This window comes from Peromyscus eremicus, chromosome 1, assembly GCF_949786415.1.
Source record: "Peromyscus eremicus chromosome 1, PerEre_H2_v1, whole genome shotgun sequence".
NCBI classification, from domain to species: domain Eukaryota; kingdom Metazoa; phylum Chordata; class Mammalia; order Rodentia; family Cricetidae; genus Peromyscus; species Peromyscus eremicus.
In genome coordinates, this window is record NC_081416.1 from 114115975 (window position 1) to 114139145 (window position 23171).

General features: G+C 46.0%; 1 protein-coding gene across 1 annotated transcript in view; it reads left to right on the forward strand.

The window, feature by feature from the left end:
- Arnt2 (aryl hydrocarbon receptor nuclear translocator 2) overlaps window positions 1-15438 on the forward strand; it is a 162282-nt gene extending 146844 nt beyond the window's left edge. Inside the window, 2 exon segments of the mRNA XM_059271971.1 lie at window positions 10535-10671; window positions 12536-15438. Of these exon segments, the coding sequence (XP_059127954.1) occupies window positions 10535-10671; window positions 12536-12634 (236 nt within the window). The 3' untranslated portion in view covers window positions 12635-15438.
- Window positions 15439-23171: the final 7733 nt, after the last annotated feature.

Sequence of the window (23171 nt, forward strand, 5' to 3'; positions counted from 1 at the left end):
GACTAGGTGCCTGACAAGGTCACTTCAGGACAGAGCGGTTTATTTCGGCTCACAATTTGAGGGTCAGGCCATCACCACAGGGGAGGGGTCACCTCATAGCTGCAGTTGGGAATGGGGAGATGAATGCTGGTGCTCAGCTCACTCTTTCCTGTGTGTGTAGGATTTTCGTTGTATTTCCCCAGCCCGTGGATGGTGGTGCTCCTCAGTCAGGACTCTTCCCAACTCAGTTAATCTAACCTCTAAACTCCCTCACACACATACCCAGAGGTTTGTCTCCTCAGTTATCCTAAAGCCTACCGACGTCATATCATCGTCACACCAGGGGACCCTATCTCATGTGAATGTTTCCTTGCTCTGCGAGAAGGGCCCGGACAATGAAGGGTTTTGTGTCTATGGCTGTGTCTTCTGGCTCAGTCTCAGGCGCTCCTGCCAGTTGCTCTTCATGTATTTGATACATGCCAGCATCTCTCCCAGGGCCAGGGTCACACCTCATAGAAGGGGAGGTTCTTCTGAGTACAGTTACTGGGTGACATCCAAGAGCGAGGCACCCAGGGATTTTTCTATGCAGACCCATCACTCTCAAGTGAGCAGGAAGCCAAGCCTAAACCTCCCGATTTCACTTGTCAAGTTAAAAGCTTCCATTTAAGTGGCTCACCTGTCAGTCTTGTGGGAAAGTGCCCCTCGGAAGCCCATCATACCGTGTAGTTATGAGCCGTCCCTACCTCTCTTCACAGCCACCACTGACAGTAATGCTTCTGCATCAAAGCCCAAAGTTTTGGCCACAACATCTCAAGCCCCCAGGTTTGTCTGTGCCCGTTGGAGGTGACAGTCCCCCAAACACAAACCTTATTTATGTGTAGCACACGTGTTCGGCCTTTAAGCACCTTTAGTGGCTCACTTGGGGACACCAGTATGAGAAGCACAGACCCTTCAGCCTGTTGCCCTCAGCTCTGTTGCAACCTGAGGGCAAGGTCTCTCTTTCACGTATAGGGATAGTCCCATTGTCGAGGAGCGGTGGCCCTGACTTGCTGTGACTTAGCCGTCCTTCAGGAGTGCCAAGCCCAGTGCCAGCACTGGAGACAGGAGACTGAGCTGACCCGAAGAGACTGGGCTGACTTCCAGCTCAGGCTAGAGGCAGAGGCAAAGATCCAAGCAGAGGTAGAGAAGACAGGTAACAGGAGGTAGAGAAACGTGCCATGGGTCCAGCAGCCAGTTCTTCATGGAGGCCCTGGGGACCAGGAGAATGGTCACTTGTGTTACAGAGCCAGGAAAGTCTTCAAGAGAGAAATGCCATGTCTCCCTGGGAGGACTTAGGAGCATCATGTGACCATGACACATAGACAGATGGGCAGGCTCCTCCCTGTTCTAGCAATCCAGTGCCTTGACTCGTGTGCATTTGGCCACTCTCCATGAAGTAATGGTCAGGTTCTGACGTGTAAATGGTGGCAGGACCCTTGGTTGAGGCCACTGGCAACTCTAATGATCAAGAATAGGGTCACTATACAAATACTGGGGTTTCTATCTCAACCAGTTTCGCTGCGTGTTGCTAGGTGGTAAGTGTGCCAGCAGCGGACATTACTAGGTGCTTGCTGGACGCTGCACAAGAGGCTTCCACTGGGTGTTCACATGTTCGAATTCACTTAGCATTTCCCTGGCCATAAGGGAGAGGTCATTCTTATTCCCATTTCAGAGGACAAAGTGGAAGCCCTGGGTCTTCCTGATAGATCAGTAATGGAGCTAAAAAGGAGTCAAGGCTGTGTCCCTCTGCTCACAGCCCTGTGCCTTCTATCCCTTAGGACCCACTCCTCAGGGAGTAGAAATAAGCTGGAAGGGACATCTGCCAGCATGTCCCTTGATTTGTGATCATGAGGAGGGTGAGAACTCTGTTGGGAAGGAGTGGAAGGGAAACTGAGGCAGAGAAGTTAGGGACTGATCAGTGTGATGTGACTCTACCCCTCAAGGCATCAACAGTGACTTCAGAACAGTCTGCTGTGGAGCAGGATGCAGGGACAGCATGTTTGAGAGTGTGGCTGTGAGGATGGCCAGGAGAGGAGAACAGAGCAGAGGAGCTGAGGAGGAGAGAGGGAAGGAGGCCTGCTGGAAGGGAGGTGCTACCATCCCAGGGGGCAGCAGAGCCTCCTGGGGCTGAGGAAACCTCCACCAGTGGAGAATGCTACCTTGAGAAGGTGGCTGTGAGTCCCTGCTAATGGAGGCCTCAGCCTCTGCATCTCAGGACTTCAAGAAGCAGACTCCTGCTGGAGGTAGGGCAACCTTGGTCAAGGTCAGAAGAGAGAGTATATGATCAGAAAGAGGACTTTGGGGAGAAGTTTACTATCAACCTCAGGGGGTGCAGGAAGAAAGTAGAGGAGAAATAGAGCAGTCTCCATTAACTGTCAGTTTCATCAATTATTAAATAAAGATTAAACAGTTAAAGCTGGCAGTGCAGTATACGTACTTCAGTGAACACCCGGCTTAACCCTGCCTGTGGAATCCAGATACAGCCCTGCCTGTGGGCATCTGGGGCACCAGACAGATATAACCCTGGGACTCGTGGGAGTGCCGACAGCAGCACCTTGCAGCATTACAGGGGAAATGGTGTCCTTCCCCTTCCTTCCTTCCTTCCTTCCTTCCTTCCTTCCTTCCTTCCTTCCTTCCTTCCTTCCTTCCTGTTGTCCCCTCTCCTAGCAGCCATGAAGTTTGTCTGTACATAAAGCTATACTTTAGACCATTTCCTTGATACCTACAAAATGGGTCCAGCTATAGGAATTATAATTTAGGTCCAGCTATAGGAATTATAATTTAGGTTCAGCTATAGGAATTATAATTTAGGCCCAGCTATAGGAATTATAATTTGGGTTTTTATCTATTAACCAAACTTTTCCTTTGCTGGTCCTGTAATGGGGCCAGGAGGTATTACAGTAAAATAGTAGCCAGCTCTTTTTAGATGCCCAGGTTTAACCTTGCTTTGATTCTCGAAGCTGCATCCAAGTATGTGTAGTCCAGGGAAACTGGAGGCAAGTTCCCTATGATGGTTCTAAGTAGACACAGACAAGTCCTGGAGCCTCTGGAGTGGAAAAAAAAGGGGTGTCCCCTTGCCACTAGGAGCAGCCTCCTTCCCGTCCCTCCACCAGTCATCCTTAAGTATGTCTGAGCATAACCCCCAATGGATCAGGAATACTGATGTGTGTGCCAGATGCCTTTGAGACTTAACCTTAACCCTGGCTGAGATTAAACCAACTCCGTGCATTGCCTCTCGGGAGTAAGTCATAAATGCTGAATGCAAGTTCCTCCTGGGAACATCTCTGAGGTGTTTCTTTTACCTTTGTAGAATAAGACCTCTTTACATGGAAGGAAGGAGGGACAGAAAGAAGTAAGGACGGAGGGAGGGGAGGGCTGGCAGGCAGGCAAACCTGAACTAATGTGTTAGTGGGTTCAGCGAAGAGGCTTGCTTATATGAAAGGCTTTGGCTTTTTTTGTTGTTGTTGTTGCCTTAAATTGCCATTAAAGGTGAAAAGTACAAGCAGCCATAGTCTCCCACCTTGGATATAAGTCTCAAGGGAATTTCTTTCTGCCCCAGGAATTCTCTCCATCCCCACAGGAACAGGACTCTAGAGTAAGTGAACAGACAGGCACTGAGAACAGTTACAGTGTGGTGCTACAGTGTAGACAGCCCAGGAATCCCCAGGAGAAAGAAGGCTTAGTCCCAGCCTACTTCACACTATAGTTCCCAGCTTTGGAGTTAGACATTTAGTTTTTGGACAGAGCTTATACCACTCTTCTTCTCTCATTCTCTAGCCCAGTGAGTTGGGATTCTAGGCTGCAAATTCCTGTCACCACCGGAGATTTTCTCTGTGGAGAGAGGAGAAAATAAAAGTAAGCTTGGGGACAGCAGGAGTGAGCAGAACTTAAAGATGGTGGTCATTAAGACCCTGCTGTGAATAGAATTAACACATGTCTCACATCCGTCTTTCTCCACCCAGGAGACATCTGGATAGGGTTAGGTCTCTGAGAAAATTATCCTGGGTGCTAGGAAGGCACAGGAAAGAATTGTGATGGTGCCATGTGGGAGTCCTGTCTGGGTCTTTAGTTTCCATGATCCTGGCAGGCATCCAGGAAAGTGAAAAGCAAAAAGAAATGGGGGAGGGGGAATGTGGGGTATATGAATGAATACCTTGTTAGAGAAAGGTTTGGGGATATGTGGGTCCTCAAGGGACCCAGCTGCATTGGGGTCCTAAGCAACCACATGGGCACTACTGCTTGATTAGTCACGTGACTGTTGCCATCTTCCATCTTGACTGATCACACAGATATCCTCTGCCTGTGTTAGAGATGGTTCCATAGCAGTATGTGCTCATTCACCATCAGGACACACAGGAGTCCTTATAGGATCCATGCATCTCAAAGACTAGGGATGGACGAGTATTGGCAGCTGCCTCTCAAGATAAATCCCAGTTGGCAGTTATGCCAATGCATGACCTTGTTTGCCTTCGTATAAATTCCACTAATATCCTGTAAAGTATGAATTACTTTGTGTGTTAAGAACCAAAGCCCAAAAGTGGAGAATTGGGGTAGTATGCTTTCCCTAGTTCTGGAGATATCTATGTCAGCATGGATGATTTCCCAGCCAGTGAGGGTCATGACTACCAGCTGTCTTGATTGGTGGAGATCAAGCTTTACCACCATTTTTTTCTTAATTTAAAAAGCACCTGAATTAGGTTAGCAGAGATGTGGCAGGAAACAGAAGAACATGTAAAATAAGAGTGAGTGGCCTGAGACATGTCATCATGATCGTAGGACAGATCTTGTATGTTGGCACGGAATTGCATGCACAGAAGAAAGTTGTAGGCAATATTATGGTCTCAATTCAAGATGGTGAGTCCATGCCTTACCACAAAGAAATCTAATTTTAACCAGGAACACCAAAAGATATCACCTGGATCTTACTTTGATTTCTCTTAGCTTGAGGTCGCTGGTTTTATAAGCTACTGATAGAGCAAAAGCCCCTGAAAGACCTGAGAGGGAGGGGAACATATGTCCAGCATGCACCTGAGTTGCTGCTTTGGTAGCACATGAAAGAGCTGGGGCAGAGAAGGTGTTTTATAACATGGATGTCCTCGCTCCACATGAGGATGGTGTGGGCTGAGACCAGAGGCATGTTGTTAAAAACACTTAACTTTGATTTAAAGTCCCATCAGCCACATGTGACATCTATATCCAGCTAAAAAAAAGCAACTGCCTGGGGACCTTAGGATCATATACCCAGCTGGTCAAAGGCAGTGTTAAGGCCCTTTGTTGTGGTCAAGGGTCTGTGTGCCTACTTCTGCTAGGCTACTTGAAGTGTTTCTCTTTTCCTTTTGATCCATGGCCTCTCTGGCTCCGAGGGAATGGCAGTGGTGATGTAAATGGATAGTCCTGTCACTCAAGGAGAAAAGAGGAGTTAAACTCAGTGCCATTTACAATTCATCGTGTGACCATTGGCCACAGATGCATAGAAAACAATCCAAAGGAGAAGACATTACTTGTGCCCTTCATGTCTGGCCGTTGTCCCCAAGGGCAAGAGCCTGGGAGAGCAGGAAGGAGAGATGTGTTTTTTCCTATGAAGGCAGAGTACCAAAGGGCAAGATGGAAAAGGGAAACCTTGAGGTCAGATCTGCCCAGCAGGAATCTAAGCCACAGGGTAACCACTGGGGTCTGGCCACCAGAATGAGCTTGCCTGAATCCTGGAATATGGTCACCTATCTTGTCCCCCAGAGGAGTGGCTTTAAAGTCTGTGGTCACCACATGTCACCGGAGAATCTAAGTCCCCTTTTGTGGGTTCTTAGTCTCCTTTATAAAGTTATCAATAGCTGACTGAGAAGGAAGCTTGAGAATAGTCTTATTAGAATTTTAGAGAAAAACAATGAGGCAGGCAAACTATAGATCCTGGCACCTCTCAAGAGGAGGGAGATGGAGAAGGAAGAAATCCATGCCTTCTGGTTAAGGTCAGCAATGCAGGTCTGCAAGCAAGGTCTTAAGAGAAGCAATGAGAAAGTTCGGAGTATCAGTTCAAGCATGTTTAGGGATTTGGATGGTATTCAAAGAAGAAAGGACAAATTACACTTCTTGAGTCTTAATTTAGAAAGTTAGGCTGACTTAACAGTAAATATCTGTAAGCAACTGCATCAGGGCTTCTAGAGGGTGTGATTACATTATTTCACTGAGGGGATAATTATTCCTCCCATCTCTTTAGCATACCCCCAAAAGAATCAGCTTTCCTGAGGTGTGATCTTCTGACTAGGCAATTGATAGGCCCAATTGGTGCCAAGTCCTTCACAGCTTATTCCTGGAAGCATGACTAGGGTAGTGAGAGAATAAAGAAAAGACAGACAGACAAACAGACAGACAGATAGGAAAGCTGGGATTCAGTGACCTGTGTTTACTCTGATAGTGCATACCTACTAGGCAGTAGCCCAGAACTTCAGCATATTCATTGTGTACAGCATGAGGGAAAGGTTAGCTACTCTTGGTCCATCTCTGCAACCACATGCACAGCAGAAACTGGGACCAGTTCAGTATCTCAAAGGTGGGCAATGAAGGCTGGATTTAGAGCTAAGACCAGTGGTAACTGTCAGGGAGTGTACAACCTGAATCCCCACATTGGTTAATCTCTCTGTCTCAATCTGGTCATTGATGTAGAATGTCTCTTGTAGAAATGTAGGAAGCCAAACCCACAGCTTGCTCGAAGAGTATACTTGAAGATGCTGAAGCAAGCAGGGAATTCCCTCCCTCCCTTGCTCCACCATTGCTTATATGTGGCCTGGATTGCACGGCAGCATGCTTCCAGAGACAGTGGCTTGGCAAGCACCAGCATGTCCATGTCTTGCATTTAGCATCTGCTTTTCAATTTTAGGCTGAGGTAGTTCCAGCCACTCAATCATAATGACACAAGCCCAAGCAGGTGAAAACAGATGAAATCAGACCATAGCAGAAGACACCAGTGCCCCCTACGCAAGCCTCACTTGGAAAGCACCAGGAATTCCTCTTCCCCCACTACCCCCCACATGCCCCACCCTGTTCAAGACTAGTGGAGGCTGGAAATGGAATTTATTATTCCAAAAACATCTGAAGCTTCCTCCACTGAGAAATAGGATGCACAGAGAGAAGCTTCCTCCACTGAGCAATAGAATGCACAGAGAGAAGCTTCCTCCACTGAGAAATAGAATGCACAGAGAGAAGCTTCCTCCACTGAGAAATAGAATGCACAGAGAGAAGCTTCCTCCACTGAGAAATAGGATGCACAGAGAGGGGAGGGAGATGCAAGCCCCTTCCTTCTCCTCCCCTAATCTTGCTCCCAAATCTAAACCATGTGCATTTTAATCTACAAATTTTGAGGAGTTATAGACATACCCCACCCTATTAATCAATGTTGAAAGGTGAGCTCCCTGCCAGAGAGCTGAAAAGTGTGTGCTCCTTGTCTGATCCGCTCAGTCGGCTAGGTAGGAAGCAGCTAGCTCCATCAGAACGCATTCACTTTACCCAGCAGGATTTCTCAGCTTTTACATTGCTGATGGGTTGGTCTAATCCCCATTGGGGTGGGATGTCTGCTTACTAAGGATGTTTATCAGTCTCCCTGTATGTTTATCTGCCTGTATCCTACTGTTGGTGAGAATGAGAAGTGCCAGCAGTTCCCTTCACCAAGAACCATTAAGCTAAACCCAACAGTGCTGAACGTACTGAACGGCTACATAGGACTTCACAGGAATCTTGGGGCAGTTTCTAGGCATTGCAGCCTCCCAGGAAAAAATGATAGTGAACAAGAATAAAGTATGTCATTAAACTTCACCTAAAATGATGCAAGATAGCAGCCTTGCCTCTGTCCCTCAGGACCAGAGACTGCCCTAGGGTCTGCAAGGTCACACAGCTGCCACAGATGGCAGGTATAGTGCCATTACCCTAGACATCTGGCCTAGCAGGAAGCTGACCCATCTATCCAGGACAGTGGCAGCTGGATATGGATGATGGTATGGCTGGAACCCAGCTCATAGCTTTTAACTGTACACACGACTTTTGGAACAATGACCTAACAAAGATGTTGGAGACCACTGGGTTATTCCAGAAAGGAGTTCTTTGTAGACCTTGGGAACAGGCCACATGCAGCTCCTGCTGACCATCTGCAGTGCAGGTTGGTAGGGTTTAGGCAAAGGGCCCACAATGCTCCCTTAGCCAGGAGAGGTCATACTGAAGGTCATGTCATTCTGTAGTTAAAGAAGTTGCTAGTCCAGCTCTGGAAAGACAAAAACACCTCTAGTGGCCTCTTTAGTCTCCCTTCCCATTCAGGTCACACTTTCTTCCTCCAGGAAGACTCTGGTTTAGGTGGGACCTATTCTTATGCCCCATGGTAGCCTGTGTCCCCCTCAGAAGAGCGCTCACCTGTGTTGACCTCTGAACTCTTTGCCATTCTCAGCAGACTGTCTCTGTCTCCATCACTATCCAGTGTCTTAGATTTAAGCTGTATTTATCGATGAACGCAGGCAGGCAGGCTTCCATGTCAGGAGGATCTGAATTCAACCTCTAGGTTTGTATAATAAATGAACTGGACAAATCTGTTGATATCTTTGAGCCCTCAGTTTCCTTATCTGAAAAACACGGATAATGGACTCATCTCTTAGATCTGGAAATTAATTGAAATAATGTACCCAGGACAAGCTTGACATGCAGCACACCATTGTCAATGCTTCAAAATACTGTCATTTCCATCCTTCAGTGTTCTGTGTCATCCCCAAAGCAGCAAAATTAATTGATTTTTTTCCTGCTGCAAATGTTTAACAGCATTTACTGTCTCAGAAGGTTAAAAAAATTATTTTGAAGTATATTATCTGTAATTAATAGAACCATGTGCCCCCGGGTATGATTAATCAGCCAATCTTCTCCAGTCCTCTCCTCCCTCTCTTCACTCTACCTCCGATTGTCCCCGAGGTACAGCTGAGGAGGAGACTTCCTCACACATCATGTGTAAGCTGGAGGCTTCGCAGGCAAAGGACTAATACAGCATGTCCACATTCTTCTGTCTCACTCCCCTTCCCTGGTCCCTTCCTCCCCACTTTCTCTCCCTCCCCTTCTCTATCCCCCTTCCTCACTTCCTCCTCCCTTCCTTCCCTCCTTCCTTTGTCTCTTCCTTTCTCCTGCCTCCTTGTTCTCCTCCTTCCCTCCTTCCTGAGTCCCCGCTCCCTCGCCTCCCTTCTTCAGGAACTGAAGCCATCTATAATCCAAGCACCGTCTCAGAGCAGCCTGGCACAGCCTGGCACAGCCTGGTACAGCCTGGCACAGCCTGGCCTTAGCTACTCCACTTCGGGTGTCAGCATCATGTGAAGGGCACCATGTAAAAGGTGGTTCCTCTGCAGGAAAACAGAGAAGGCAAAACTGAGACTAGACCCTGGGATCACATTTCCTTGGGACCATGAGATAACCAAGAATTTGCAGGAGCAGGGCCAGTCAAGGGAACGGGTGGCGGGACCAGTGAGATGACCCCGTGGGTAGAAGTGTTCGCTGTACAAACCTGATGTCCTGAGTTTGATGATTGCCAGCACCCATTATGGAAGGTCAGCACTGACTCCCAAGAGTTGCCCACTGACCTCCACACATGCATCTGCACACACACCGTACATGCACATGTTAATAAATTCTATTTGTTTAGAAAGGGAGGAACACAGGGGCATGAAGACAAGGACAGAGACAGAATGTGACAGCCAAGTTCTGCTAAGTGAATAGAATGAGGGGATAGGGTTACAAGATATGAAGAGAGAGAGAGATGTGAGGCTAGAGGAGCAGGTAGAAGCCACATTCGAGGAACCCTCAGCAATCCGTAGGCCATGTCACTGTCCCAGGAGGGTGGTGCCAGAGCCCTATGGATCTGGGAGTGGACGGCAGTGGGACTCAGAACACAGTGGGGACAATGAGCTTAAAGGAAAGGCGCTGTGCTGAGATATGCCATGGAGGGATCAGGGGCTGAGGAAGGCCCTATGATGGACTCAGTAGGGGAGAGACTGGAAGGGAAAGGAAAGCCCTGTCTTCAGGCTGTGAGGAGAGGAGGTGGCGGCTGCAAGTATGAGGCGTGGCACCTGGGCTTGTCATTTGTATTTTACATGCACACTACACACGTGTGCGAACACATCCACTCACTCACACACACTCATATCCTTTTTAGTTAAGTCCCAAAAATAGTTGAGGCAAAATTCTCATTCCTCCTCTTTTCTGTTTTGAGGCCACCATGAGCAGCCACAGGGGTGTAGACGGCTCTGAGGGCTGCAGAACAAGTCACCTGACAGGCACATTCTAGCAAAACTATTTTTTTTCTGGGCGAGCACTCACTATGAAATCATAGTGCTTCCTAGATTCGTCTCCGCTCAGCTTATGCTCTGTCAGAGAAAAGGGGGAGCCAGGAAAAAGCCTGGTTGGGTGGGTCATGCCTTTCAGGAGTGTGGAGCCCTCGGGTGGCACCAGGATGGGGGAAGTGACAGGATGTGACAACTGGTGTTGTGTCCATTGGCTGTTTCAGCTGAGAGTGGACAGAGTGGCGGGCAGTTCCAGGGCCGGCCCTCCGAGGTCTGGTCTCAGTGGCAGAGCCAGCACCACGGACAGCAGAGCGGTGAGCAGCACTCCCACCAGCAGCCTGGCCAGACTGAAGTGTTCCAGGTAAATCCAGCGAGCAGCGCCTTCTCGTAGGTGTAGGTACCTGCGCCTTCTCTGCTTCCTTATGCCCCTCTCTGCACCTCTGCCTGCCCTACCCGGTAGCCAGCAAGAGATCCCGCCCAGCCTGCAATATGGGGAGCCCACAAGTAGAAAGGCCTGCCCTGCCCAGTCAAAGCCTACAGGTACACGGAAGAGGCAGACGGGCCTTCAGCCTTTCAGCTGCACCCACACAGGGGAGGCTGCATCCTGAACCGCACCCCAAAGTTGCCCAGGAGGGATGTATGGAGACAAAGACAGTAGGAACTCCGGAGCAGGGTCCGTGCCCCTTTAAGGGCTAGAGAACCTCAATGCTCACCATGGCAGTATGCACAACCTCCAAGAGCTGTAGGTCCCTGACTGCCTCAGCCTATCTCCTCTCCACTATGACAACCAGGAGGAGGGACTCCCTTCCCCAGACCCTCAGCCCATGGCAGCTGGAGCACTGCTCAGCTCTCCAGGCCTGGTTGCCTGTTGGCTGAGGCTCCCAGGCTACTTCCACACCTCCACTACTACAGACATGCCTTGCTGTTCTCAATTCCTAGCACAGACCAGCCTCACGGTGCTCATGACAAGGACATGGGCCTGCTTATCATACAGGGCTCAGCCTCCCAGGTTTTCCTGGAAAGCTGTAAGTGCAGGTGTGAGTCTCTTGACTCCCTTCAGCTAGAGCTGGGCCTGCCCACCCAGTCTCCTAGCAGCAGTCCAGACTCCTCTGGGGAGCCCCCAGAATGCTGCCCGCCCTGTGCAGCAAGGCTCCAGGCAAGAGCCAAGGTATAAGAAGCTCAGGCCACACTCTTCCTGCTCAAGGCTCAATGTCCCATTCACACACACACACACACACACACACGCACGCACACGCACACACACACACACACACACACACACACACACACACGCACACACAGTTCACTCCCACCTGGTCAAGTATAATTTTTACAGACCCATGTCTAGATCCAGGTGTCACTTAGGGGTCCACAGGGTTGTATCCCCTTCTCCATACAGGGAAGTGCCTTTGACTTCCCTCCTCCCCACTGTAAGGACCAGCCCTCACCCATTGTTCATCTCATAGAGCGACCCTGAAAGGCACAATTTCCTAACAGTGTTTCTTTAAGTTCACCCTGCCAAAAAGAATTCTTGGTCAAATAATTTTGTGAAACACCAATGAAAGGAAATTATTCAGTCTCTTTTTTGTAGAATTTATCAGAGCCAGTAAGGAATGGATGTCTAGGAGATAGGAAAGAGTGCATTGTTTCCCAAGCACATTTGGCCACAGAATTCTTTTCCCACTTTTATCACATGGGCTGGGAATTGGACAAAGCATGATGGAACTTTTGCCCTAAGGAACTGAAACTCCCCCAGTATTTTTAGAGCAGGTATTCTACTGCCTAGCAAACTAGGACTAGATAAAGTAACCAACCTTCCACTCAGGGATAGCACCACCCACCCTGACAGACCACTGCACCCAGGCCACACCTGCTCAGGCTCCTGCTTGGTTGGAAGTCACATGGCTGTTCAGTTTTGATTACTGCTGTAATCAAGGCCTTGCTTGCCCAGCTGGGCTCTTTCCACCTGTGGGCTTAGCTTCAGAAAAGGGCTGTGACCTGGTGGTGTTTACCTTCAGCATGACCACACCCCAGGAGAGCAGTTCCCAAGGCACTCAGGTATTGAGGACCCCTGAAGAGCAGCCCTGTGCACCAAGCTATGCAAAGGAACACCTGCTCACTAGAGAGATGGCCAAGGGGATCAGTGGCAGGCTGGACTCCGGGACAAGGGCAGGCTGTGGGTGAGGCCACTGACCGCTGGGGCTTTCTGTTCTTCTCCTCTCCAGGACATGCTGCCCATGCCGGGGGACCCGACGCAGGGGACTGGCAACTATAACATCGAGGACTTTGCTGACCTGGGCATGTTCCCTCCATTTTCTGAGTAGCTTCAGGCAAAGCCAGGCTCCTACTGCCCAGGCACTATTCTTGTCATGGCATAGATGCCCATGTTCAAAGGGCCCCCCCCCTCACCCAGCTTGCCCTGCTGCAGAAACCCCAGAAGCCCCCCTTACTCCCCATCTCCCTGGACATGGCATCACCTGGCTCTAACCCACAGGCCTGGCTTCTTGGGTTTGGGGTCTTTGTATTTATTGTACTTTATCTGTGTGCTTGGAAGGGGGCCTCCAGGGTCCTTATATTCCATTGTGAATAATCTCTTAATGGACAATTTGCACCCATCAAGTGTTTGCTTGACATCCACAGTGGCTGGCAGCACCAGCAGGTCTGCCTGGTGCAGAGGCTGGGTTTCTTTCTGCTTTTTCACAGCTGCTGCCTGGGGGCTTCGGGTCAGACTAAGAGGCAGTAACCTCTGCGTTCTGTGCTGGAGCTGGGAGCATAGAGACTTGAGACTCCCACCACTCACTGTCCTTGATGGCCTGGGGCCAGGTGTGCTTTATACAGTGAGAATCCAAGTTGTGAGTTGGTAGATGTACTGTGGCGTGTTGGTGTGTGTGGCGAGTGAGAGTGAAACGCTGTCCCCAATTCAGCTGCATTTCAAAGGGGAGCATGCCAGGAGGCCTGGGAGCTGGGCTGACAGCCAACCCTATAGCACCGTCCCCAGCAGTCAGGGCTGGGGAGCTGCTCACTTTGTAAGCCAGTTCTTGGGTCCGCTGATCCTTTTACAGACAGCCTCCACATCTTAAAAGTTTCTAGCCTTTCCTCCGTGTGACCTATGCGAACACTCTTCTCTTACTCTAGCCTGAGGGACAGTGTCCTGATTCCATGAAGGTTACTGCATCCTCCCTGCTCTGTAGCAGAGCTGAGCTGTTTCCTGTCCAGCACCTTCAGGAAGTCACATCTGGCCCTCTGTACGAGGTTATGATGCCCCACCTCTCAGATCCCGGACACGTTCTGCTCAGTAACCTAGAAAGATGGTGCCACATTCTGGGTGAAGAAGGATGCTCTGCGCCCCCTCAGCCTCTGTCCTCAGCAGGCAGGAGAGCCAGGAGTGTCTCAGAATGGACACAGCCTGGCCTTGGAGGTCAGAGACTCAGCTCTGGCCACACTCTTACAGTGGTCTTAAGGTAGAACTATGAGCTAACTTCCAGAAACTTCTGACACCAGAGTCCCTGTGTCAGTCAAATTTGACAGAGTGCCAGACTTCACCCCATTTTCAAGTCCCTCTGCTCCACCCACATCCCATGTGCTGTGGTGAGTGCTCTCTGCCACCCTTCACTTTATCCAGCCTCATCACAGATATCTCACCACCCTGGATCAGCCCACTAATGCCCAAGTGTGGGAGAAGCCACAGAGCTACCTTAGGCAGGCCCTGGGGTCCTTCAGAGCTCTTTCAGGAACCCCTTGTTTGAATGTGGAGGTACAAGCTCTCACAACAGCCCTGCCTTGCTGCCTGACTACTGGGATGCTGGGAGTGTAGCTGGGAGTATAATAGGTTCTGGAATCCATGAGAGCAGAATGAGCATGTGGGTTAAAGGCCTAGGACAGCACCACTGCATTCCGAAGCTCAGCCTCGCCTGCCATCCAGGGAGTACCAGTGTTTTTTACAGGACTCGCTGGCAGTCTCTACTTAGCTCAGCAGAAAACCGGTGATGATCCCTGTCCCTGACAAACCCTGGCCCCAGAGGTCCTCAAACAGCTTTGAACCCTCCTGTGGAGAGTAGTAGCACAGTCTGAGGTTCATCCCAGCCTCAGAGTCCCAAATAGGTCTCCTGTGTGTGCTGCACGGTACACCTTCTGTCCCCAGCAGTCGCGAGCTGGCCTCAGGTGGTGAGCATAAGTCATAAAAGAGAAAAAGGCCCAAAGCTAGCTTCAGGAGCAAAGGATGCTTTTCAGTGAGGAAAACAGACATAACCTTTAACCTGTGAATTAAGAGGTGTGGGAGCTGTGGGTTTGGCGTTTTACTGCCTTTGGAGGAAAATTGGGACTTTTCTTGGGTATGTGACACAGGTTACATGTCACTCCCTTATATGGGAGCTCATCTGCTTTGTGACAGCTATGGCCTATCACACAAGCAAGAACAAATCATTTGCTAACCAACAGTAACAAGGCAAAACTGCCACACTCTTGGTATGTGGCCATGGCTTTCTGTGCCCTAACTTGCCAGTCCACCATTCCCTACCCTATCAAGCTGATGCTCACCTCAAGTGCCACCACTGGGGAAACTGAAACAGGAAAGGTCGTGAGCTCAGGAGTTCAAGACCCAGACCTACCTGGGCAACATAATGAGACTAATCTCAGAAATAAATATACACCGAGGATCATGGCTGTATTCCATGGACTGAGAAGTCAGCAGCTCCCTAGCTGCCCTCTTCCTCCATGAGTCTGGGACAGCTTTGAAGAGGTAGCTCACAGGGCATGGCCATATTTCCACATGTGACATGCCATGTCTTGTGCCCAGAGCTGGGTTTCTTCAGGCAGCCTGCAAAGCCTTGTGGGCATTGGCCGTAGCAAAGTGGAGCTGTTCACAGGCCATGCAGGGTGCACAGTGTGCTTTGTCTAACCATCTATTTCCTTCAAGAAAAAGTTCACAAGCAGGCTTCCATGGACAGCAAGCACTTACTCATCTCTCTCTTAGCCTTTCTTCTATGGATGTGAACTGTGCCGTGGGTAAATCGTTTGTATTTCTTGAACGTTCTGTATGATTAACAGGTATTAAGTCACTGGGTATATGTATAACTAATGTAACTGCCTTTTCAATTTTCATTACAATAAAAAATGACTTTGCTCTGAACAGTGAGTGCCTCGGGACCAGCTTGTTGATTGATCAACTTGAGGCACCTGCCTCTGGGAGTCTGGGATAAGCCACCTCCAGCCTATCAAGGGTATGCAGTACAGACATGCTAAAGAGCCACACTTGGCAAGTTCTAGCTACTTAGGACCTGAAAAGAAACAAATGATTCTTTTTTTATTAAATTTTTTTTATTTATTTTACATACCAACCACAGTTTCCACTCCCTCCTCTCCTCCCAATCCCTCCCTCCACCTCCTTTATACCCCTCTCCCCATCCACTCTGCAGAAAGGATAAGGCCTCCCATGGGAGTCAACAAAGCATGGCATATCAAGTTGAGGCAGGACCAAGCTCCTCCCCCCTGCATCAAGGCTGAGCAAGGTATCCCATGATAGTGAATAGGTTCCAAAAAGCCAGCTCATGTACCAGGGCAGGTCCTGGTTCCACTGCTAGGGGCCCCACAAACAGACCAAGCAGCACAATTGTCACCCACATGCAGAGAGTCAGCTTCCCTAGCTGTTGGTCTAGAGTCCTTGAGCTCCTACGAGCTTTGGCCAGCTGTCACTATGAGTTTTCCCATCATAATCTTGACCCTCCTTGCTCGTAGAATCCCTCTTCCTTCTCTTGAACTTGACTCCCAGAGCTCTGCCCAGTGCTTGGCTGTGGATCTCTGCATCTGCTTCCATCAGTTACTGGATAAAGGCTCTATGATGACAATTAGAGTAGTTACCAGTCTGATTACAGGGCAAGGCCAGTTCAGGCACCCTCTCCACTGTTGCTAAGAGTCTTAGCTGGGGTCATCCTTGTGGATTCCTGGGAGTTTTCCTGGCACCAGGTTTCTCCCTGACCCCATAATGGCCCCCTCTATCAAGATATCTATTTTATGGCTTTCTCTCTCCATCCCTCCCCCAACTCAGCCATCCCAATACCTCATATTCCCATTCTCCACCCCCTCCCCTCCCCCAGTTTACACCATCACCAGTTTACCCAGGAGATCTCATCTATTTCCCCTTCCCAGGGTGATCCATGCATCGCTCTTAGGGTCCTCCTTGTTACCTAGCTTTTCTGGGGCTGTGGATTGTAGCCTGGGTATCCTTTGCTTTACATCTAATATCCACTTATGAGTGAGTACATACCATATTTGTCTTTCTGGGTCTGAGTTACCTTACTCAGGATGATTTTCTTTCTCAGGATGATTTAGTTCCATCCATTTGCCTGCAAATTTAACAATGTCATTGTTTTTTTTAACCACTGAGTAACACTCCATTATGTAAATTACCACATTTTCTTTATCCATTCTTCGGTTGAGGGGCATCTAGGTTGTTTCCAGGTTCTGGCTATTACAAATAATGCTGCTATGAACATAGCTGAGCAAGTATATATGTAGTATGATTGAGGATGCTTTGGGGTATATGCCCAAGAGTGGTATTGCTGGGTCTTGAGGTAGATTGATTCCCAGTTTTCTGAGAAACCACCGTATTGATTTCCAAACTGGTAAAAGTTTGCACTCCCACCAGCAGTGGAGGAGTGTTCCCCTTATTCCACATCCTCTCCAACATAAGCTGTCATTGGTGTTTTTTATCTTAGCCATTCTGACAGGTATAAGATGGTATCTCTGAGTTGTTTTGATTTTCATTTTCCTAATGACTAAAGATGTTGAGCAATTCCTTAAATGTCTTTCGACCATTTGAGATTATTCTCTTGAGAATTCTGTTTAGATCTGTACCCCATTTATTAATTGGATTATTTGGTATTTTGATGTCTAGTTTCTTGAGTTCTTTATATATTTTGGAGATCACCCCTCTGTAGGATGTGGGGTTGGTGAAGATCTTTTCCCATTCTGTAGGCTTACATTTTGTCTGATTGAGAGTGTATTTTGCCTTACAGAAGCTTTTCAGTTTCATGAGGTCCCATTTATTAATTATCTATCTCAGTGTCTGTGCTACTGATGTTATATTCAGGAAAGTGTCTCGTGTGCCAATATGGTCAAGGATACTTCCCACTTTCTCTTCTATCAGGTTCAGTGTAACTGGATTTATGTTGAGGTCTTTGATCCACTTGGACTTGAGTTTTGTGCATGGCAAAAAATATGAATCTATTTGCATTCTTCTACATGTCAACATCCAGTTATGCCAGCACCATTTGTTGAAGATGCTTTCTTTTTTCCACTGTACAGTTTTGGTTTGTCAAAAATCAGGTATTTTAAGTGTGTGGATTAATGTCAGGGTCTTCAATTAGATTCCATTGATCCACATGTCTGTTTTTATGCTAATACCAAGCTGTTTTTATTACTAAAGCTCTAGAGTAGAACTTAAAGTCAGGGATGGTGATGCCTTCAGAAATTGCTTTATTGTACAGGATTGTTTTAGCTATCCTGGGTTTTTTGTTTTTCCATATGAAGTTGAGTATTGTTCTTTTGAGATCTGTGAAGAATTGCATTGGGATTTTGATGGGGATTGCATTGAATCTGTAGATTGCTTTAGGTAAGATTGTCATTATTACTATGTTAATCCTACCTATCCAAGAGTGTGGGAGATTGATCATTCCATTTTCTGATATCTTCTTCAATTTCTTTCTTCAAAGACTTAAAGTTGCCGGGCGGTGGTGGCGCACGCCTTTAATCCCAGCACTCGGGAGGCAGAGGCAGGAGGATCTCTGTGAGTTCGAGGCCAGCCTGGGCTACCAAGTGAGTTCCAGGAAAGGCGCAAAGCTACACAGAGAAACCCTGTCTCGAAAAACCAAAAAAAAAAAAAAAGACTTAAAGTTCTTACCATACAGGTCCTTCACTTGTTTGGTTAGAGTTACTACAAGATATTTTATATTATTTGTGGCTATTGTAAAGGGTGATGTTTGTCTGATTTCTTTCTCAGCCCATTTATCATTTGTATATAGGAGAGCTACTGATTTTTTTTTTAGTTAATCTTGTATCCCTCCACATTACTGAAGGTGTTTATCAGCTGTAGAAGTTCCCTGGTAGAATTTTTGGGGTCACTTATGTATATTATCATATCATCTGAAAATAGTGAAAGTTTGACTTCTTCCTTTCCAATTTGTATCCCCTTGATCTCCTTTTGTTGCCTTATTGCTCTAGCTAGGACTTCAAGTACTATATTGAAAAGATTTGGAGAGAGTGGACAGCCTTGTCTTGTTTTTGATTTTAGTGGAATCGCTTTGAGTTTCTCTCCATTTAGTTTGATGTTGGCCATCAGCTTGCTGTATGTTGCTTTTATTATGTTTAGGTGTGTTCCCTGTATCCCTGATCTCTCCAAGACCTTTATCATGAAGGGGTGTCAGATTTTCTCAAAGGCTTTTTTCAGCATCTAATGAGATGATCGTGTGGTTTTTTTTTCTTTAATTTTGTTTATATGATGAATTACATTGACAGATTTCCGTATGTTGAATCATCCCTGCATCTGTGGGATGAAGCCTACTTGACCATGGTGAATAATTTTTTAATGTGTTCTTGGATTCGGTTTTCCAGTATTTTATTGAGTATTTTTGCATCAATGTTCGTGAGAGAGATTGGTCTGTAGTTCTCTTTCTTTCTTTTGTCTTTATGTGGTTTGGGTATCAGGGTAACTGTAGTCTTATAAAAAAGAGTTTGGCAATGTTCCTTCTGTTTCTATTGTGTGGAACAATTTGAGGAGTATCAGTATTAGCTGTTCTTTGAAATTCTGGTAGAATTCAGCATTGAAACCATCTGGCCCTGGGCTTTTTGGGGGTGGGAGAATTTTAATGACTACTATTTCTTTAGGGGCTATAGGTCTATTTAAATAGTTTCTCTGGTCTTGATTTAATTTTGGTATGTGATACCTATCCAAAAAATTGTGCATTTCTTTTTGATTTTCCAGTTTTGTGGAGTCCAGGTTTTTGAAGTATGACCTGATGATTCTCTGGATTTCCTCAATGTCTGTTGTTACATCCTCCCTTATCATTTCTGATTTTGTTAATTTGGATTCTCTCTCTCTCTCTCTCTCTCTCTCTCTCTCTCTCTCTCTCTCTCTCTTTCTCTCTCTCTCTCTCTCTCTGCCTTTTGGTTAGTTTGGATAATGGTTTGTCTATCTTGTTGATTTTCTCAAAGAACCAACTCTTTGTTTCATTGATTCCTTGTATTGTTCTCTTTATTTCTATTTTATTGATTTCAGCCCTCAATTTGATTATTTCCTGTTGTCTAATCCTCCTGAGTGAATTTGCTTCTTTTTGTTCTATAACTTTCAAGTGTGTTGTAAGTCACTAGTGTGAGATTTCTCCAAATTCTTTATGTGGGCACTTAATGCTTATGAAGTTTTCTCTTAGCACTGCTTTCACAGTGTCCCATAAGTTTGGGTATGTTGTGCATTTATTTTCATTGAATTCTAGGATAATTTCTTTCTATATTTCTTCCTTGACCCAGTGGTGATTCAGTTGAGCGTTGTTCAGTTTCCATGCATTTTGTGTTATTCTTGAATTCTAACTATAAGCTGTGGTGATCCAATAAGATACCAGAGGTTATTCCAATTTTTTGTATCTGTTGAGATCTGCTTTGTGACTAAGTATGTGGTCAGTTTTAGAGAAGGTTCCATGAGGTGCTGAGAAGAAGGTATATTCTTTTGTGTTTGGGTGAAATGTTCTATAGATATCTGTTAAGTCCATTTGGGACATAACATCTGTTAGTTCCCTTATTTCTCTGTTAAGTTTCTGTCTGGCAACCCATCCATTGGTGAGATAGGAGTTGAAATCTCTCACTATTAGTGTGCAGGGTTTGATGTGTGATGTAAGCTTTAGTAATGTTTCTTTTACAAATGTGGGTGCCCTTGTATTTGAGGCATAAATGTTCAGAATTGAGGCTTCATCCTGATAGATTTTTCCTGTGATTAATATGAAATGTCCTTCTCCAATTCTTTTGATTAATTTTAGTTTGGAGTATATTTGTTAGATATTAGAATAGCTACACCAACACGTTTCTTAGTTCCATTTGATTGGAAAATCTTTTCCCAACCCTTTACTCTGAGGTAATGTCTGTCTTTGAAGTTGAGGTGTGTTTCTTGTATGCAGCAGAAGCATGGATCCTGTTTTCATACCCATTCTGCTAGCCTGTGTCTTTTTATAGGTGAATTGAGTCCACGGATATTAAGAGATATTAATGACCAGTGATTGTTAATTCCTGTTGTTTTTTGGTTGTTGTGGTGGTGGTGGTGGTGGTGGTGGTAGTGTGTGTGTGTGTGTGTGTGTGTGTGTGTGTGTGTGTGTGTGTTCCCCTTCTTTGGGATTTGCTGGTGTGAGATTATCTATTGCCTATATTTTTGTGGGGGCAGCTAACTTCCTTGGGTTGGAATTTTTCTTCTAGTACTTTAATGTAGGGTTGGATTTGTGGATAGGTATTATTTAAATCTGGTTTTATCATAGAATGTCTTGTTTCCTTTGTCTATGGTAATTGAAAGCTTTGCTGTGTATAGTAGTCTGAGCTGGCATCTGTGGTCTCTTAGTGTCTGCAAAAGGTCTGTCCAGGATCTTCTGGCTTTCAGAATCTCCATTGAGTAGTTGGGTGTAATTCTGATAGTATGCCTTTATATATTACTTGGCCTTTTCCCTTTGCAGCTCTTAATAGTTTTTCTTTATTCTGTATGTTTAGTGTTTTGGTTATTATGTGGCAAGGGAACTTTTTTTTTTTGGTTCAGTCTACTTGGTGTTCTGTAAGCTTCTTGTATCTTCATAGGCATGTCCTTTTTTAGGTTGGGAAAGTTTTCTTCTATGATTTTGTTGAATATATTTCTGTGCCTTTGAGCTGGAATTCTCCTTCTTCTATCCCTATTATTCTTAGGTTTGGTCTTTTCATGGTGTCCCAGATTTCTTGGATGTTTTGTGTTAGGAATCTTTTAGATTTAACATTTTCTTTGACTGATGACTCTATTTCCTCTATCTTATCTTCAACACCTGAGATTCGCTCTTCCATCTCTTGTATTCTGTTGATTATGCTTGCATCTGTAGTTCCTGTTCACTTACCCAGATTTTCTATTTCCAGAATTACCTCGGTTTATGTTTTCTTTATTCTTTCTATTTCAATTTCAAGTCTTCAACTGTTTCCTTCACCTGTTTGATTGTGGTTTTTTTTTTTTTCTTGGCTTTCTTGGCTTTCTTTAAGGGATTTATTGATTTCCTCCAATTTTTTGTTTGTCTTTTCCTCCATTTTTTAAGGGAATTTTTCATTTCCTCTTTAAGGACCTCTATCATCTTCATAAAGTTATTTTTAAGGTCATTTTCTCCTGCTTTATCTGCATTGGAATGTTCCGGTCTTGCTGTTGTAGAACTACATTCTGGTGATGCCATATTGCTCTTTATGTTGTTGAATGTATTCTTACACTGCCATTTACCCATCTGGGTTTGGGATAAATATAGGTACAGGTATTGATTCTTCTGATGTCTTTGTTGAATAGGCCTTTTGTTCCTCTATTGTCTGTTTCCTTTATTGCCTTTTGGCCTGAGTGGCCAAGGATTCTGGTGATTGGCTGGTTGTCAGGTCAAGTAGGGTTGTCTCAGCTGAGGTTTGTGGAAGTTTGGGTACCTAGATCTAGCATATTGTTCAGTTCTTCTGGCAGGTGTGGGCTTTACTTATGCCTATGGGGTCTGTTCTTCCAACTGGTGTGGGCTGTGCCTCTACCTATGGAGTCTGTCCTTCCAACTGGTGTAGATTTTGCCTTGCCTGTTCTTCCAACTGGTGTGGGTGGCGATTGTGCCTATAGGGTCTGCTGATGTTGCTGGAGAGGATGCTTTTCTTGCAATTGGTGCAGGTGGTGCTTGTACCTCTAGGGGCTGCTATGTTGCAGGGGATAGTTGGCCAGGGGGAGGATGATGGATTTGGTGGGTTTGGGAGGTGGAGTGGGTCTTGGAGGTTACAGAGTCCAATGGGTGGCCGTGGTGGTGGAGCAGCCTGTCTGCAGGACCAACATGATTTTTGAGCAATGTTCTCAACCTATGGGTCACAACCTCCTTGACAAACCTCTATCTCCAAAAAGTATTTTCATCATGATTCATAACAGTAGCAAAATTATAGTTATGAAGTAGCAATGAAAATGTTTTTATGGTTTGGGGTCACTACAGCATAAGGAACTGCATTAAAAGGTCACAGTATTAGGAAGGTTGAGAACTATTGTTCTTGAAATTCAGTGTAAGGCAAGGCTTTCTAGAAAATCGAACTTCACAAACACTAAAGACATTTATTTTTCCAAAGACTTTAAAGAGAATGCGTGAAAGAAAGTAGCTCTGAATCATACATCTAAGAAGGACTGGTATCGAGAAACTAATGGATGCAAGAAACTAGTCCTATAACTCAAGACAGAAATTTTAGCATCAATAAAAATAGCTGAACATAGCATATCATTGTTTTTACTAGGAATTTATATATAGGCTGCTGTGTGTGACACATGCCTACAATTCCAGCTTCGGGCAGGCTGAGGCAGTAGGATTGTCTGAATGAGCTCAGGAGTTCCAGAACAGCCTGGGCAACACAGTGAGATGCTATCTTAAATACATGTATTCTCACTCAAAATAGATATGCATATGACATTTCTGATTAGTATCTTTAGTTCTAGAGAAATGCTAAAAGTTACAAATGTTATTCAGAATAAAAAAAATAAGAAGAAAAGAAGAAACCCCCATTCATAAGGAAGTAGTATGGCCTCTTCACATGGAGGTTTCATAGGAAGTTTTTTATTTGTTTGTTTTAGTTTTGGTTTTGGTTGTTTGTTTTGGTTTTGGT